We start from the raw sequence: 15163 nt of genomic DNA on the forward strand, positions 1-15163 counted from the left end.
CAAAACAGTTCTAATTAATAATTACTTCGTAAATTTCATTCTCTCTCTCTCACTCACACGTCTGATTTCTACGACTACCTGGCTTTACCGTTACCGGGTCCTCTCTGTTTTCTACCGACTCCCTTTCTACTTTGCTTTGTTACTTTTCTAACTAAAAGTGCAAACGATTCTAGTTATTTTCTACGATAAAGCGCTCTGTTTCTAATTTGCAATTCTCGCCCTTTAATTACAAATATTCCGCAAATTTGAGAATGCTAAAAAAGGTAAATTATTAACCCAATGAACATTAATTTTGTGGTTCTCTCAATTTGAAACCTGCTAACATCAAATTTATTAATTCAATTATCCCCTGATTTTAACTGGACCACCCAAATTGTCGAACGAGTAAATTTTGCAATGTTTCTTTTCCCATAAAAACTGTTATCTTTGTGTTGTGTTCGGACAGGACGTGTACCTGCATTTTCAAAGAAAGGTTGGTAGATTTCACTTGAGGAATGTGGTGCCGACACGGTTTCAATAAAATTTACAACTGGCGGTATTTAAAATATTTCGTTGAAATTATTTTAAAATTAAAATTCTTAATTTATCGAACCTATTCGGACCGTTACAGTATTTTGCGTTCCTCACATGTGTGTTTTATTTGCGGCACTCTTCCAACTGGAACCCTCACCGTTTGCATTCCGAACCTTTTTCCGCCAAAAGAAAATCACAACGTAGGGCTCCTCCGATTCGATGACGATCACGACCATATTTGTTACCGTTTTGCGCAGGTTCGAATATTTGGCGGAAAAAGTAATGTATTCAAATCATTACAAAGTATAACAATATAAGTAATAAAATATGGCCCACAAAAGGGGCGGCATGAAACTCCGCACGTATCCCTTACCAGCGGGGTGTCATAAAATTATGGCTTATAATCCCTAAACGAATCTCCGCACCGGTCGAGCACAGGTAATCTGGACGGGCGGCGCCCGGTAGGTAATCCTTAATCAAATATATTTAGAGAAACAAATTTTAAGTTATCAGAACAGTGACATCACTACTTTACAGTTTGTTAAGCTAGCTTCCCATTATTATGCTCACATTTGTACATCATAATATTATAGGAATAATATACTAAGTAGGTATACGTACTACTCCTATTAATTTTACTGTAGTGTAAGTAACATTAGTATATGAATCTATGAATTTATGTAAGTAATAATATATTTCAATTTTTGTAATAAATACTCTGTTACCATCTTGCCATTTGTTTTCTCTAAAATAGGTAAATACAGAACAATTTTAAAGAAATATTTAGGCAGGTATATCTTTAATCCTTTTTACCTGTCCTTCGTGCGGAGTTTCGTGCACCCAAAAACGGCAAATTTTTGTAACGTGCGGAGATTCATGCACCTTTAATCCCTTTACCTGAATCCGTGCGCAGTTTCGAATCGCCCCACAAAAGTACTCGAAAGAATTAATCTTAATCAAATCTCAATATGTACTTATATTTTAGACATATTTCTTGTTATCTGTACAACATAGAGTCATGATAATTTAAAAAGGTTTTGTGGAGGGGCAATTTATAGTACCTATATAACTAAGCTAAATTTTCGCTAAAATCCAGCTCCAAGCTGTTGCGTTTATTATGTTCAAAATACTTTCTCAACAAAAAAAGTGTGAAACGTAATTATGCCCGCCCGAAAGGTGAGTTCTTACACGCAGAGGTATCGGGTGTTCATTTAATATTCTGGTAGCATTACCTATGCAAATATTATGTGTTTGTTAAGACATGTCGTCATTAGAACTTCCGGTTAGTAAAATTAGAGTAGAACTGTCATATTTTGACATTTGCGTTCAGAGAGGTTTATTGTTTGTTGGTGTTCAGGTTATAGCAGAAAACGTTTTTGATTGAAAGTTATTTTTGCAATGGTTTGAAAGTGAATGCTTCATGGATTTACTCCTTACAAAACTGCTTAAAAGAGTTTATGGCCGAATTTCTCAATATTATTGTTGACCGAAAAATTTTCAAAGACACCCTGAGCAGGAGTGTAAATCTGTTTCGTGAAACTGGAGGCATTTACCGAAGAAAAACCACAGGTCAGCCGCTAAAACGCACTGCTGCAGTTATTGAAACTGCAAGAGAAATAATGCAAAATGCTCCCCACACTTCAATACGTTAGTTATCGCAACGCAACAGACTGAACCTTGTTACGAAAAGAAGAAGGTAGACATTTCCAGGACCACATTTAATAAATTAATTAATTCGTGCGTGAATTGTAATTGTGTTACTTTTTTATCATGCTGTTATTTTATAGTGAGGTTATGTCATATTTTAACGCTGCGACATCCGTTTTTCAAAATAAAAAATTTCTATAGGTGATGCTACCAGAATATTAAATGAACACCCATTACTATGTAATGTGTTTAGTTTAGAACATTTTACAATAAAAGTTTGATTCTTCCAAAGAAAGTGTTAAATAAATTTATCCACAACGGATACATTATGAGGTCATAATTATACTGTTTTGAGACGTTTTATGGGATTAATAATACACTAATGTCTTATATTATAAGACACTAATGTCTTATTATAAGTAAACTAGGCAAAAATGAATAGGGAATTCCACAATTTTTCTTGGAACGCAAAATAATTGCCCCAATCCTCCCACGCATTCTTAAACACTAGATAAATTTGAAATGTTACGGGTACTTGAAACATTAAATTTAATGTGCATATACATATATTTCTAACACATTTCATTACAAATTTTAAACTGTAGATATAAAAAATTCAAAAATGGAAAAATTCCTTATTCATTTTTGCCTAGTTTAATAATAAGACACAATAGCGCTAAAGTCAGGATAACTTTATTTAGAACTACAGGGTCTCTATAAATGATTGTCGGGTCCAGCCAGCCATGGAAACTAGTCAAATTTTGAATGAGCCGTTTTGTTCGACAAATAATGAATGTCACATTTTCAGGTTAGGTTGTTGGCTTTTAATGTTTTAACCAGAGACAGGTTGACAGGTTTCAACTGTGTTTTTCCTTAATCCTGCTAAAATTAATATATTTATTTTTTAGTAACACGATATTGTTTCTTTTCGTCATAGATACAGATTGTGAAAAACAACTCATATCTCCTTTGGGATTTGTCAAATTTTTTTCGCCCTCCACATTGTTCACAATAAACTCATGAGAACGAAACTATAGCAATCTTCCCTGCTAAATATTTTTAATAAAATTTTAAGTTTTAAGTACAGAGACTAAAAAATAAAATATTGTATGCACCACGGGAGATATTCATGTTTTTCCCCTCGGTTGATTTATAATTCCTCGGGCCAAAGGCCCTCGGATTATAACCACGTCAACCTCAGGGAAAAATCATGTTCATATTTCCCTTAATGCATAAATATCTATTATTATTTAATATCAACACCAAAAGGGGAACAATTATTGCCCCCCATCGTACCGCCACACAGTGTACAGGAATTGGTATGAGAACAAATCCAAACAGATAAATATTGAGAACACCTTGTCCCCGTATGGCACTACACAATACTGCCTTTTGTCTGCTTTCACATTTCTTGTTTTATGCTAGTGACAATTTAATTCATACACTAAAATGCCTATAAGCAGCGGTGTTTTTGTCATTATGACAGCGAAAAAAGTTTGCCCTAACTTTTTCCAGCGACAAAACGGAACCTAACGTTTGAAAGCGTCTTCTAGCAGGTTTTGCATCATAGTGATTTACGTATTCATTAAATTGTCTTACCGAATTACGCTCAAGCTTTTTCTTTTGGGACCGCACCAACTACTTGTAATCGTATAAAGTAGTGAGAGGAACGTCAAAAAAATAATAATACAAATGTTCTCCTGATGCTTTTTTGTTTTTTCTTATTTTTCGAAATTATGATTTTTTTTGTTGACATATACAAGCACATTAATTCACTAAGATTTATTAAAAAATTGTGTAACAAAAATTTTAAATTTCGGTTTTTAAAAAGGCAAACGGACTAAAAGAAATAGTTATTTTTATATTAAGTGCGCGAAGAGAGTGTTTTTGTGCATGAAAAGGTCTTTTACACCGAGACGAAGGTCGAGGCAGTATAAGCCTTTGAATGCACAAAAACATCTTCGCGCACGAAATATAAACAATATTTTTTCTATAATTGATTCAAAAAATTGAAATTAAAAATTCAAATTTTTGAAGGAACTCTGAAGTTTCAATGCAGTGACCATGTTGCTGGTAACTAATAAAAAACAGTGCGTGAAATGAAAAACAGAAATAGTCGTATGCGTGAAATTGCATTTCACACACTGTTTTGTATGGTTTCTATGGTTTCGATCTTACTAACAATGCAAAAAAAAATACACGTTAGAAAATGACCCGCTTCAGGCACAGATAACTATGCGTGAATTTCAATTTTTTGAATCAATTATATAAAAACTAATTTAATTAGTGAATGTTATTGCAATTGAACGAAAACTCCGTCTAATGTACCTAATTGGAACAAAAAAAAAAATTTTTCAACATTTTTGATTAAAATTTTCTAAATTTAACACGCTGTAACTTTTAATTGAAGCTGCGAAAAAAAATTTTCCAATTTTTTTTATATTCTTCTCCCTCTATTCTGTACAACTGCTAATAGTTGGTGCGTTCGTTTTGATCACCCTGTATAATTCGAGTTTTGTTGTCTGGCAATTAAACTCAAAAAACTGCCAGAAAAAATTACTCGTTCTACGGACTCGTAATTTTTTATTATAAGTAATTTTTTCAGAGACAGTTTTTTTTCGTTAAATTGCCAGACAACAAAATTCTCATTGAAATGTCAAGTTTATTTCGACAAAAAAAGCTGTCGTGATAAATAGTGATAAATACGACATCGATTGAATTGTCGAATACGGTATTGACTCCGACTCCCATTTTTTCTTCCAATATAAATAACAGTGTTTTTCATGACAAATAAGTCTTACTGGTTTTTCAATAAAATCAAATGTATTCAACAACATAATTCACAACACTAAATAACGATAACAAATTGGTATTTTTTTTATAAAATAGATTGATGCCCCATTAACTTCTAAACACTTCTTCATTTATTTTCAAATAAATAGTATATTTCAAACCAAAGTAAGAAAGTGCTTTCTTGGAGACCGCAGGCAAAGATTATAAACCGAGGGGTAGGCGAGGTTTGCAAGCGCCCAATATCTGCAAGGGCACTTTCTTAACAAGGTTAGAATACAATTTTTTTCCCTACCGGCACAACTTCGTTGAAAAAAGTAAAAAAAAGATGGTTATATTCCTGATTAAAACGAAAATTTTGAGAATCGAATAGTAGGCTGGGTTCTTTGTTTAATTAACTTGTCATCGCATTTAAAGATTTGACGTTTGTTCGAAAATTTAATATAAACAGAAGTTGTAGTACCTACCTAGCTTATTTGTTTATTTTCTAGATTATATGATTGATCTACCAACTTGCTTTATTGATTTGGATTTCATTTATCAATAACTTATTTCACTTTTGACACTTTTGACATTTGTATTTTGGTACAGTTTTACCATAAACATTTCATGATTAACTTTCTTACCATAGCGAGAAAGTTGAATTTTCTCACCTCAAATGAGGTATCCACAGCCTACATTTCTAACCGCTAGGAAAAAAAATATTTTGCGGCATTACTTGGTTAAGGGTACAGCAACACTGCTATCCACAGTTCCACACACCAATTTTCAAAACATGTAAAGGAGTCTCTACAAATTGATGTGGATTCTCAGCACTCTAAATTCTGAAATTGATGTGATTTTGAATCTGATTACAATATTAAACACAACTTTGATAATCTGCAGGTTGGAGTTCTTGTACCTACAACACTTATTTTATAAGGTTGCAGTTGTAGCCTGTTTTTAATGATTTTGTGACAAGTACTTCCTGGTACACCAGATTGTTGAGATAAACAGGCTCTCTGTAGAGTCTTTTCCACAGTTTCTTTCAAATCCTCGAGTATTTCATCAGATACTGGTGGTCGTCTTGATGATTTACCCTTGCTAATTGTTCCGATTGTTAAAAATCTGTACACAATTCGCCCAATGCGACTTAACAAACAATCATCTTGAATGTTGTCCAGATAATTTGCTTGAATTCATTTTATTTCATCCTGTGTCAAATTTCAATACTTTACGTCATCAGTTTGAATCCGGGAAAACGCAAAAAACGGCCAGACGCCGGTTAATTGTTGCTATTGGAAACACAAAAGTAACAATCGCAATAACAATTATTCAGGTTTAAGAAATGTTTTATTCAAAACTAGATCTAAATATAAATTAACAATTTAACTATTTCGGCCACAAAGAAGATGATGCACTTACTTTCTCAGACTAAAAACTAGTTCACAAATAAAATAATACAACCATTTAAACCAAATCTAAAAAATATGCCAGCCAGCATAACCTCTTCCGTAATTTTCTTCACATTATTTTCTGATTTCCATTTATAAAAATGGCTGAATTGTTTTTGATACCTTTCACCAGACTTGCTACTCTTGCTAGGTATTAATTCAGCACAGGCGTCTGCAGATTTTCTTACAATTTCTGGAGGATTTGCTTTAGAAGTCATTTTGATGCACCAAATTATTTCAACAAAATAAACAATTGCCAAACAGGCGTTGCTAATCATGTTCCAAAAATGTGACTAAATTTGGAGCATTTGTTGAATTATTTTGAAATTAATTTCAATGTTTCTTTTAAACGAAATTTGAGGCAGGATGAAATAAAATACATAACGAAATTCGTCCGTGAACTCTTTTTACAGTACTCGTTTCGAGTTTCAAGACTCGGCTCCTTCTTCGCCTCGTCCTAAATGTCTCACTCGTACTGTAAACTATGAGTTCCCGGACTTATAACGTTAATTACTATTTACAAACAGATAATTCCCCATTAATAAACCTTCCATTTTGAAAGTGAAAAACAACAATGAACGTGTTCTGTTCAACAGAATAAACCGTTGTAAAGAAAATAAAGCTAAAATAATACATAAAACATTAAAACATAACCTCACAAATTTTACCTCTAAAAGCGGACGTACTTGCAATTTTTATTGAAAAAATAAAGATTTTTGATGTTTATTAACTGTGATTAGCTGCGATAAAACGAATATAAGGAACGAAAACTCGACTGACAAGCGCAAACGAAACGTCATTAATGTCAGAAGTGACCGTGAAAGGTAAAAACGAACTAAAATTTGGCATCGGTTTCAAAAAAGCGGAACAGTAAAAATTTTTTCCAAGGTTGGCTTGACCAGACAATCATTTATGCAGACCCTGTACTTAAGATTTACATTAATATTCACATTAACAGACAAAACATTGGCGTTGTTTCCTTTAAAAAAAAAATATTATCGGTCTTTTTTTTGTTTCATTGGCGAAGACTGATTAACTGCAATAGTAGATGGAACTGTAGCCTCACCAGAAGTTTCGGTGCACTTTCAAAGTTGCTTTTAACATAGAGACATTTGTCTACGACGATGAAGGTAGGTACATACTTTTTTTACTGACATTGAAGAATTACGCCCATAGGAGCTCTTCGGTTATTATTATCACTGATGTTACTCTCCTTTTTTTCTTTCCAATTAATAAAGATTGCAAATTTTTGTAGCCTTCCTTCGATTTTCTCGGTACTGACTCTGAAGTCGCTTTTTCAGTTTCTGAAAGTTTTTCCGCTGAAATATTCTGATTCTTGCCAATACAATCGGAAACGAATAGCAACCGTTCCATAACAAACGTCATTTAAAAACATCAAATAATAATTTTCCAAAAAAATAAAGGAAACACCTGATTCTTTGTATGTACAGCTGCGGAATTAAAATTTTTTACTCTTGTCATGTTTTTGTCTTTTGGAATTCAAAAATTGTCATTTGTAGCATAATAACGGGTAGGCAACATATCAAAGCGATGATTTAATTACACTCAGTGCAACTAACTAAAATCTAAAAATTCAAAATTGATTGGGTGACTGACACAGAAAAGTTTAATTTTTGGATGTCAGTCATGATGACAGTAGAAGGTGCTTTACAGAGATTTTATTGAAGTGGCAGAAAAATAGTGCCCGAAATTTTAATTCCGCAACTGTACTATTGGGAGCACGGAATTTCGGGCAGACTTGAAATTTGACTGATATAATATGTGAAATACGCTTTAGGTGCTAGACGTATTAATAACCTCATTTTAATATTTACCATTGTCACATATCATTTTGATAAATTGCATTCATCAATCCTGAAAAGTTGCAAGTGCTTAGATGTGATTTTCTGAAAACTGAACAGTCTTTTATTAAACTTTGGAAATCAATAACTAAAATGTAAAATAATTGTGCATAATTGTGACAGTTAATTTTGAAGTTCGGTCAAAATTAATTATAATGACATTTGTGACAATAAAGCTTAGACTACATTGGGTTTTTTAAAATGACATATAAATTGCTGCCCGAAATTCCATGCTGTGATGAACCAAGTGGGTAATTCAAAAATCCCACCAAGCGGCCATCTCAATTTTTTTTTCTACCAACATACGCAATGAAAATAAAACCCGCGAAATTCAAGTACAACAAACTTCGGGAACAGATTACCATTCCGGAAGTTCTGTGCCAAGGAACTCGGATTCAACTTACACCATGAGCGACGTTGCGGACCAGCATTCAGCAAGCCCCGCCAAGCGTTATGGTTTTCGGGTCTCTCTTGGGGCACAACATGTTAAACGAGGGGCCGCGGGGTCGTGTTCAACGATTGGATGTTAAGAGAAACCAAACCCCTCAAACAGAGAGAGACCCTCGCGATAAGGAAGAATTGACATTTACAGCAACTGGAAAATGCAAACGAAACCGCGACAAAGCTTTGTTGACGGAGTAATCTAAGAACACTTTCAGTTGGGATGGAAAAGTGGTAACAACCAATAACACATACATAACAACATAAAAAAAAACACAGTCCGGTCGACCCTAGCTTAATTGAGCCGGTTTATCGACAAGGGGGCGCCCTGAATAATATGGAGCGCGCCCCGGGACTAAACGATAGAAATACGTAAATGTAGAAGATCCCTGGATAAGGAAACGCCCGCGCAGATACCTGAAATATAAACCCAATTGGTTGCTACCGGGATGGAAAGTGGAAACTTTAAAATTTTGATTAAAGTGTTAAGAAATAAATAGATACTTGTTACACCAAAAGCGTCACTCGGAATAATTAAAAAGGGGATCAAAAATGAGGGAGTGCGCTTATAAAAAGTGAAAGCCACAGACCCACGCTAAAACTTGGTGTCCTTTTCTTTTAGGAAAATTAGTGGATTGTAAAACCTGCTTTGACAACAAAAGGAAAACGTGATCCGTACAATTTTATAAATTTAGCAAAACTAGAACCAAGCTGCCTTACGCTCCTTCGCAAGCTTATAAATGTTAAAAACGTAATACATGGGGATGGTTGAGATAATTGTGGATTTTATAAAACATGGTGGAAACCCACGTGCGACCCATTTGTGTCTTATTATTGTTAAACTACATTTCGCGCGAAGCAGAATGAATTTTAGTACCCCAAACACATACCTAGTTCAAAAACAGAAGCTGGACAGCAACATTTAGCACAGTCCAATAATTAAAAAAAGCAACTAAAAACGCACAATTTGAACACAGAAGAATACACCGTACTTCTGCACTACTCTGCCGTCAAGACAAAAAGTGTCCCCAAAAAAAAACATGGCCGTTCATCCCCTGTCGACTTTCACCCCCGCCCCTAGCGGTCGCTGACGGTACCAACAGCGGTACTATCATGGCTTTTGTTGGCGGTTGGTTTGAATTCAAAAGCGGGTATCTCAATGCTCCCAATAGTACCTGGTTGTGGATAAAATTTTGTATTGCATTCGTTGTCTTATTAGCTTAAAACACTCAAGCAAAGCGTAAACAGCTCGAGCTAACGCTCTCGTGTTTACCTTTTTTTTTCGTGTTTTATATGCTTACTAAGACACTTATATGTACAATAAATAACTACTATAAAGTTCCAAACAGCGTAATCCTTTATGGAAAAATACGAGTGACGAATTATCGAGATGCGTTTGTAGCTTTACCGAATCCGCATTTGTATCGCGAACGGAGTTGATATTATTAGGTGTTTCCTGAAGAGCTTCATTCGGATAGGAGGAGACGATGCGTGGCATTAAGACAATAGTTTTTTGAGAATTTAAAGAAACATAATGTTATACCGAGACAAATTTTCTGCACCTTAAATAAATACATAAAATAAAGATAGCCATTATGGGATGTCTTTTAATCTTTTTGTTTGTATGTAACAGTTGAAAGTAGTGTGCTACTGTGGTTATCTTAACTACAATAGTTACTTAAGGTAATCACATTATTTTCAGTACAATGCAAACACCTATAATCAATTCACTTTTGTAATGACGAAATAGAGTTACTAAATTTAGTAACTTTTGTCTTGTAAACACATCTTTTTACCGCGAATTTGGGCTTTTAAAAAGTTAGGTTATGGGTCACGTCAATTCTCATTTGTTCTGTCAAAACTGGTCCAATTCAAAGTATAGTGAAATTAAATGTGTTTAATTATTTTGAAGAAAAAAGCAAAGTTGCACTAAACAAATACGAAAAGGCAGTTGAACGTAATAATGAAATAATTTTGCATTTTGCTACTCATCCTCGTCGCTATTTTCCAAGTCCGAATCTTCAACCAAATTAACAATAATTTGGGATATGTCATGGATGCTAAAGTTTTCCATAAGCCTTGTTCTTATCCTTCATTTAAAATTCTATACATACTTCTGGGACTGAAGCCTGTGCAGCACTTAGGAAGAGTTTTATTTTAGATTAGGATTTACCGAAAAAATATTCGCTACTGCTTCTATAATTTTGTACTTTACGTATTTATGTTTCTATTGTCTCCATGAGTAATTTCTTTCTTAATTTTGTTGAAAGCCTTTAAAATGTGCTGCTTCGTCTGCTTGCTTATTGATGCTTTACTCAGTGACAATAATATGACATTTTAAATCATTGCCAACTGTCGAATTTTCATATATTTTGTAAAAAAATTTAACAAAAAAAAAGTTCCAGTTAGTTCGTCATTACAAAAATGAATGCATTATAGACTTAACTAATATCTATACGGGATGTACTGAAATACGTGTGTTAATTTTAACCAGTGCAAGAACTCGCCAATTTATGAAACTTTTCTCTATAACATTTTGCAAAATTCGCAGAAGTATTCCAATATTTTTTGCCCCCAATTTTTACTAAACGAGTCGTTTTGTGTGGTTAACTAGTTTCATTTTTTTTTGTAACCATGAGAATTTTAATTGTAATTATTTAATTTTTTCTATAACAATAAAATTTGTTGACAAGGCTCCGTTTCTATCACAGAAAATTTTCGCCCTTGCCCATAGGCGGGTATACACTTTGATGGATAATTTATTGCAAATGTTACATCAATTTGTAATGTTTTTTCGTAAAAATGTTGTAGAGAAACGTTTCATAAATTGGAGAGTTCTTCCACTGGTTAAAATTAACACACGTATTTCAGATACATCCTGTATAACCAAAACACAAAATTTTATGTTTTGCCTAAAAATAAAACGTGTACTTAACTGAATTTTGGTTTTCTTGAATTTCTTGTAATCTTTGTTGCTCTACAATAACACTATCAATCTTAATAACTCATCTCTTTTTTAGTTCCAAATTATACTTATCTGTGTATATCTCTCCTTCGACAAATATATATACAGTAATATCGTTACTCTACAAAAAGAAAATGAAATTAGTTGCATAACGGAAAATAGTGATCATCCGATTTTTATTGATCCTCCAGCAACTATGATAAATAAAGAACCAGTGAAATTTTTAAAGCAAGACAACTGGAACAATGCTAACTGGCTGCTAAAAGACGTAAACCAATTTAGCTACGGTGCTGTTACTGATAAAAGATGGGAAGGTGAGTTGCTTCAAATACAATTTGTAACAATGTTGATGTAATAAAACTGTCACAGAATACTAATATGTATTATAAATTGTTGGATTGAAACAAATACATTGTAATAATAGGAAATAACTAATTTTGAAAATTTGTAGATTTTGTACTATCGCGGCCATCCAAAAGTGAACGGTTACTTTTTACAGTTTGATTTTTACTTTAAATCATAGGCGTCCTAAAATGTCAAAGTTTGACACTAGCGATAAAAAAATTATTTAAACTATTTTTTTTTTAAATGCCACATCCCACTCCGATGCAGACAGCTAGGGCTATTGCAAAGCTAGAAGAAAATTGGTCGTTTGCTGCTGTGGCGAGAGAATTACATTGCAGTAAGACTTGCACCGTCAATATAAAGAGGGGTTGGCAAGAAAAAAGGCTTGAGAGGCCAATGCGAATAGGTGTTGCAAAGGTTTCTTTAGTAAAGTTTACTTTCACTTTAATAATGTATTAATTACTTCTCAGTCTCATTTTTATTAAAAATTATTTATTACTTTTTATTATTAAAATAGTAACGCCTGCTGCACGAACGCCAATGAATACAGCCTGATTTAATCTAACGAAAAATACGGAAATTTTCGCAAGCTATTGTTCACTTTTGGATGGCCGCGATTGTACATACAAAGAGTAAAAAAAAAGAGTATGTGCTTAAGTCCGCACGACGGAAGTGAACAGTTCTATGATGCTTCAATAACCAATAACTTGTATTATGATAATAATTTGTCCACAATAGATGAATTGTTGAAACCATATAATTGAGAATTACGTATTAAATCCTACATTCATCTGTAAACTTACAATATTTGACGTGTCTTTATAGTTTATGTTACATTTTCAAAAAAAAGCCGGACATTTTAATTTCAGTAGCCAGCTTTTTTCGGAAATATAGTGTGGGTTGCATTTTAAATTATCATTATCACTCGTGAAATATCCTGTATATATCGGGCCTTCAAATAAATATATATTTAGAGTAGGCGTAGACGACATTCTAATTCTGTTAACAGTGTAAAGTAATTTTTGTAGGTAACCAATAATTCTCCGGAGTTACACAGGTTACATAGTAAGCTTTTTACCAATTTCATATTGTCATATTCCGTGGAAGGGGAATAGAGAAAATACACTACAAAAATTCAACATATTTTCTAACCTAATTTTATTTCGTTAAAATGTCAGACGTTTCTTGTCATTTTCTACACTGGAAAAATGTTGCAAACAATTGAATTTCCATAGGTTGCTCTAAATATAAATTTATTTGAAGGCCCTTTATATACAGTTACTCCTACAGCTCTGCACTGAGGTCGGTCAGGTCACAACACAACGTACAATGAAAATTTAAAATTGACAAGTGACGCACAGTTGATTGTTTTTCGCTCGTTCCGCTAAAAAACTCGACTCCCTTGATTTTAGCTTACCGTGTCGTGCTGCAAACGATTTTCGCTCGTGCTGCGAACGATTTTACCGTGTCGCATGAAACTAATTCACTGCCCGGGAATAAAATGTATGTGGCGCGCCTAAAGAAGTTTTCACTTCAAAAATAAATATTATAGTAGAATGGCAGCAAATAATAATTTGTGAATAAATTTCACTGTAATTTTAAATATTACAATAGTAGTTATTTGTACAACTAGTCTACTTTCTTTCACGAATTTGCAGCAAATAATTGAAAAAAAGAGACTTTCATAACGTGTTGTACACACAATTTTTTTGCATATCGATGTAAGTTGAGAAATATGGCCTAAAAGAATTTATGAAAAAAAAAAATAGGTATGCTTTGACAATCATCTCCAAAGAGAAGGAATAAAATGATGCAAAAGGTACTACTTGCACTATGATTTTTTATGTAAAAAAGTGCTACTTTCATTACGATATGCAAATAAGATTTTTAAAATGTTTATCCTTAAATTGTAAAGCCAGGATAATGTTTTTAAAAAGCAAACACTAATCCCCAAAAATGTTCTGTTTCAGACTTTGAAATTGTTAAAACCAACTATCACCGATTTATATCAGTAACTTCTGTATCATTCTCAGTCTACTCTCCATTTGAAGTGGAATTTTTTACTAATGACGACGACAATTTGGATTACTTTAAATGGAATCAAAGCGACCAAAAATGGTTAAGTTTTACTATTCTTTTACAAAATAATAATGTTTTCTACTTGGAAAATGATGAAGTTATACGAACAACACCCGATTTCAAACCATATGAAATAGTTGTTACAACTAAAAACGAGACTTTTTGGAAAATCCACAAATGTAAGTACTTAAAGCCGAGTTCATTATAATCCGTCTACTCCAGTTACACTTACCTACATGCTTTAATTAGGTATTATTGAGATTTATATGAAAATTGTTGTTTGTATATTTAACACTTCAACAGATTTGTTCCCAAAGAACAATTTACACCAATCAATTCTTTTTAATTTACAATGGGAATTAGACGAATTGTAATGACCCGGAGTATAATATAAACATATGTATATTTTAGATATAGCTGTTCCAAATTCCCATAATATAACACAAACATATAACACAAAAATTAATAAATATTTAGAGCTCTCCGTTGCTATGAGAAATCTTTGGAGTTTAGAAAAAAAATCTATTTTACCACTTATAATTTCAGCAAAGGGAATAGTTCCGCAATCTCTTTTTAAAAATTTAAAAATTCTGAATTTAGATAACACATTGGTAGTTGAAATTCAAAAAGGTATATTATTATACTCATGTCACATCGTGAGGAAATTCCTTAACATTGACACAGAACATAATACGCAACAAAGTCAAAATGCGGAGGTGAGACGCCGGTAATTATGTTGATAAGCACTGCACTATTACTTGATAGAAATACCTATCCGTAATAGTGTATGTACTCCGGCAAAATTGCCGTGCCGCCGGATGGCGGAGGGACATTATACACATAGGGGGGATCTCACGAATGATAATACGTAAAGACCGGATTTTAGGCCTTTTTCCAGCCATTATCCGGAAACTTAAAAATAAATCTCTTCCGCCAAAAATTACGTATTTTGGAATGCATTTGTTATCGCCTAAAATGCCTATTTTTCAAAATAAACGCCTTAATTGCCTAAAGGGCCTAAAAAGTGTTTTATAGGTCTTAAAGGCCCTTATTTTCGACCTAAAATAGGATATTTTTATAAATAATAT

The 15163-nt window shown here is 33.2% G+C and overlaps 1 protein-coding gene across 8 annotated transcripts in view; it reads left to right on the forward strand.

The window, feature by feature from the left end:
- The first annotated feature begins 1580 nt into the window (after positions 1–1580).
- Positions 1581–15163, forward strand: part of LOC138127882 (uncharacterized) — a 29771-nt gene continuing 16188 nt past the window's right edge. For 7 of the 8 annotated variants that reach the window (XR_011158464.1, XM_069043975.1, XM_069043970.1 and 4 more), the window contains exons 1-4: positions 1581–1689; positions 7411–7513; positions 11707–11965; positions 13967–14254. Coding sequence is in view for 7 of the 8 variants with exons in the window: in XM_069043975.1 (XP_068900076.1) it covers positions 7508–7513; positions 11707–11965; positions 13967–14254 (553 nt within the window). In the remaining variant the exon portion in view is untranslated. The remainder of the gene's footprint in view (positions 1690–7410; positions 7514–11706; positions 11966–13966; positions 14255–15163) is intronic. The other variant, XM_069043976.1, reaches the window with a different exon arrangement.

The sequence above is a fragment of the Tenebrio molitor genome, chromosome 4, assembly GCF_963966145.1.
Source record: "Tenebrio molitor chromosome 4, icTenMoli1.1, whole genome shotgun sequence".
Taxonomy (NCBI): Eukaryota; Metazoa; Arthropoda; class Insecta; order Coleoptera; family Tenebrionidae; genus Tenebrio; species Tenebrio molitor.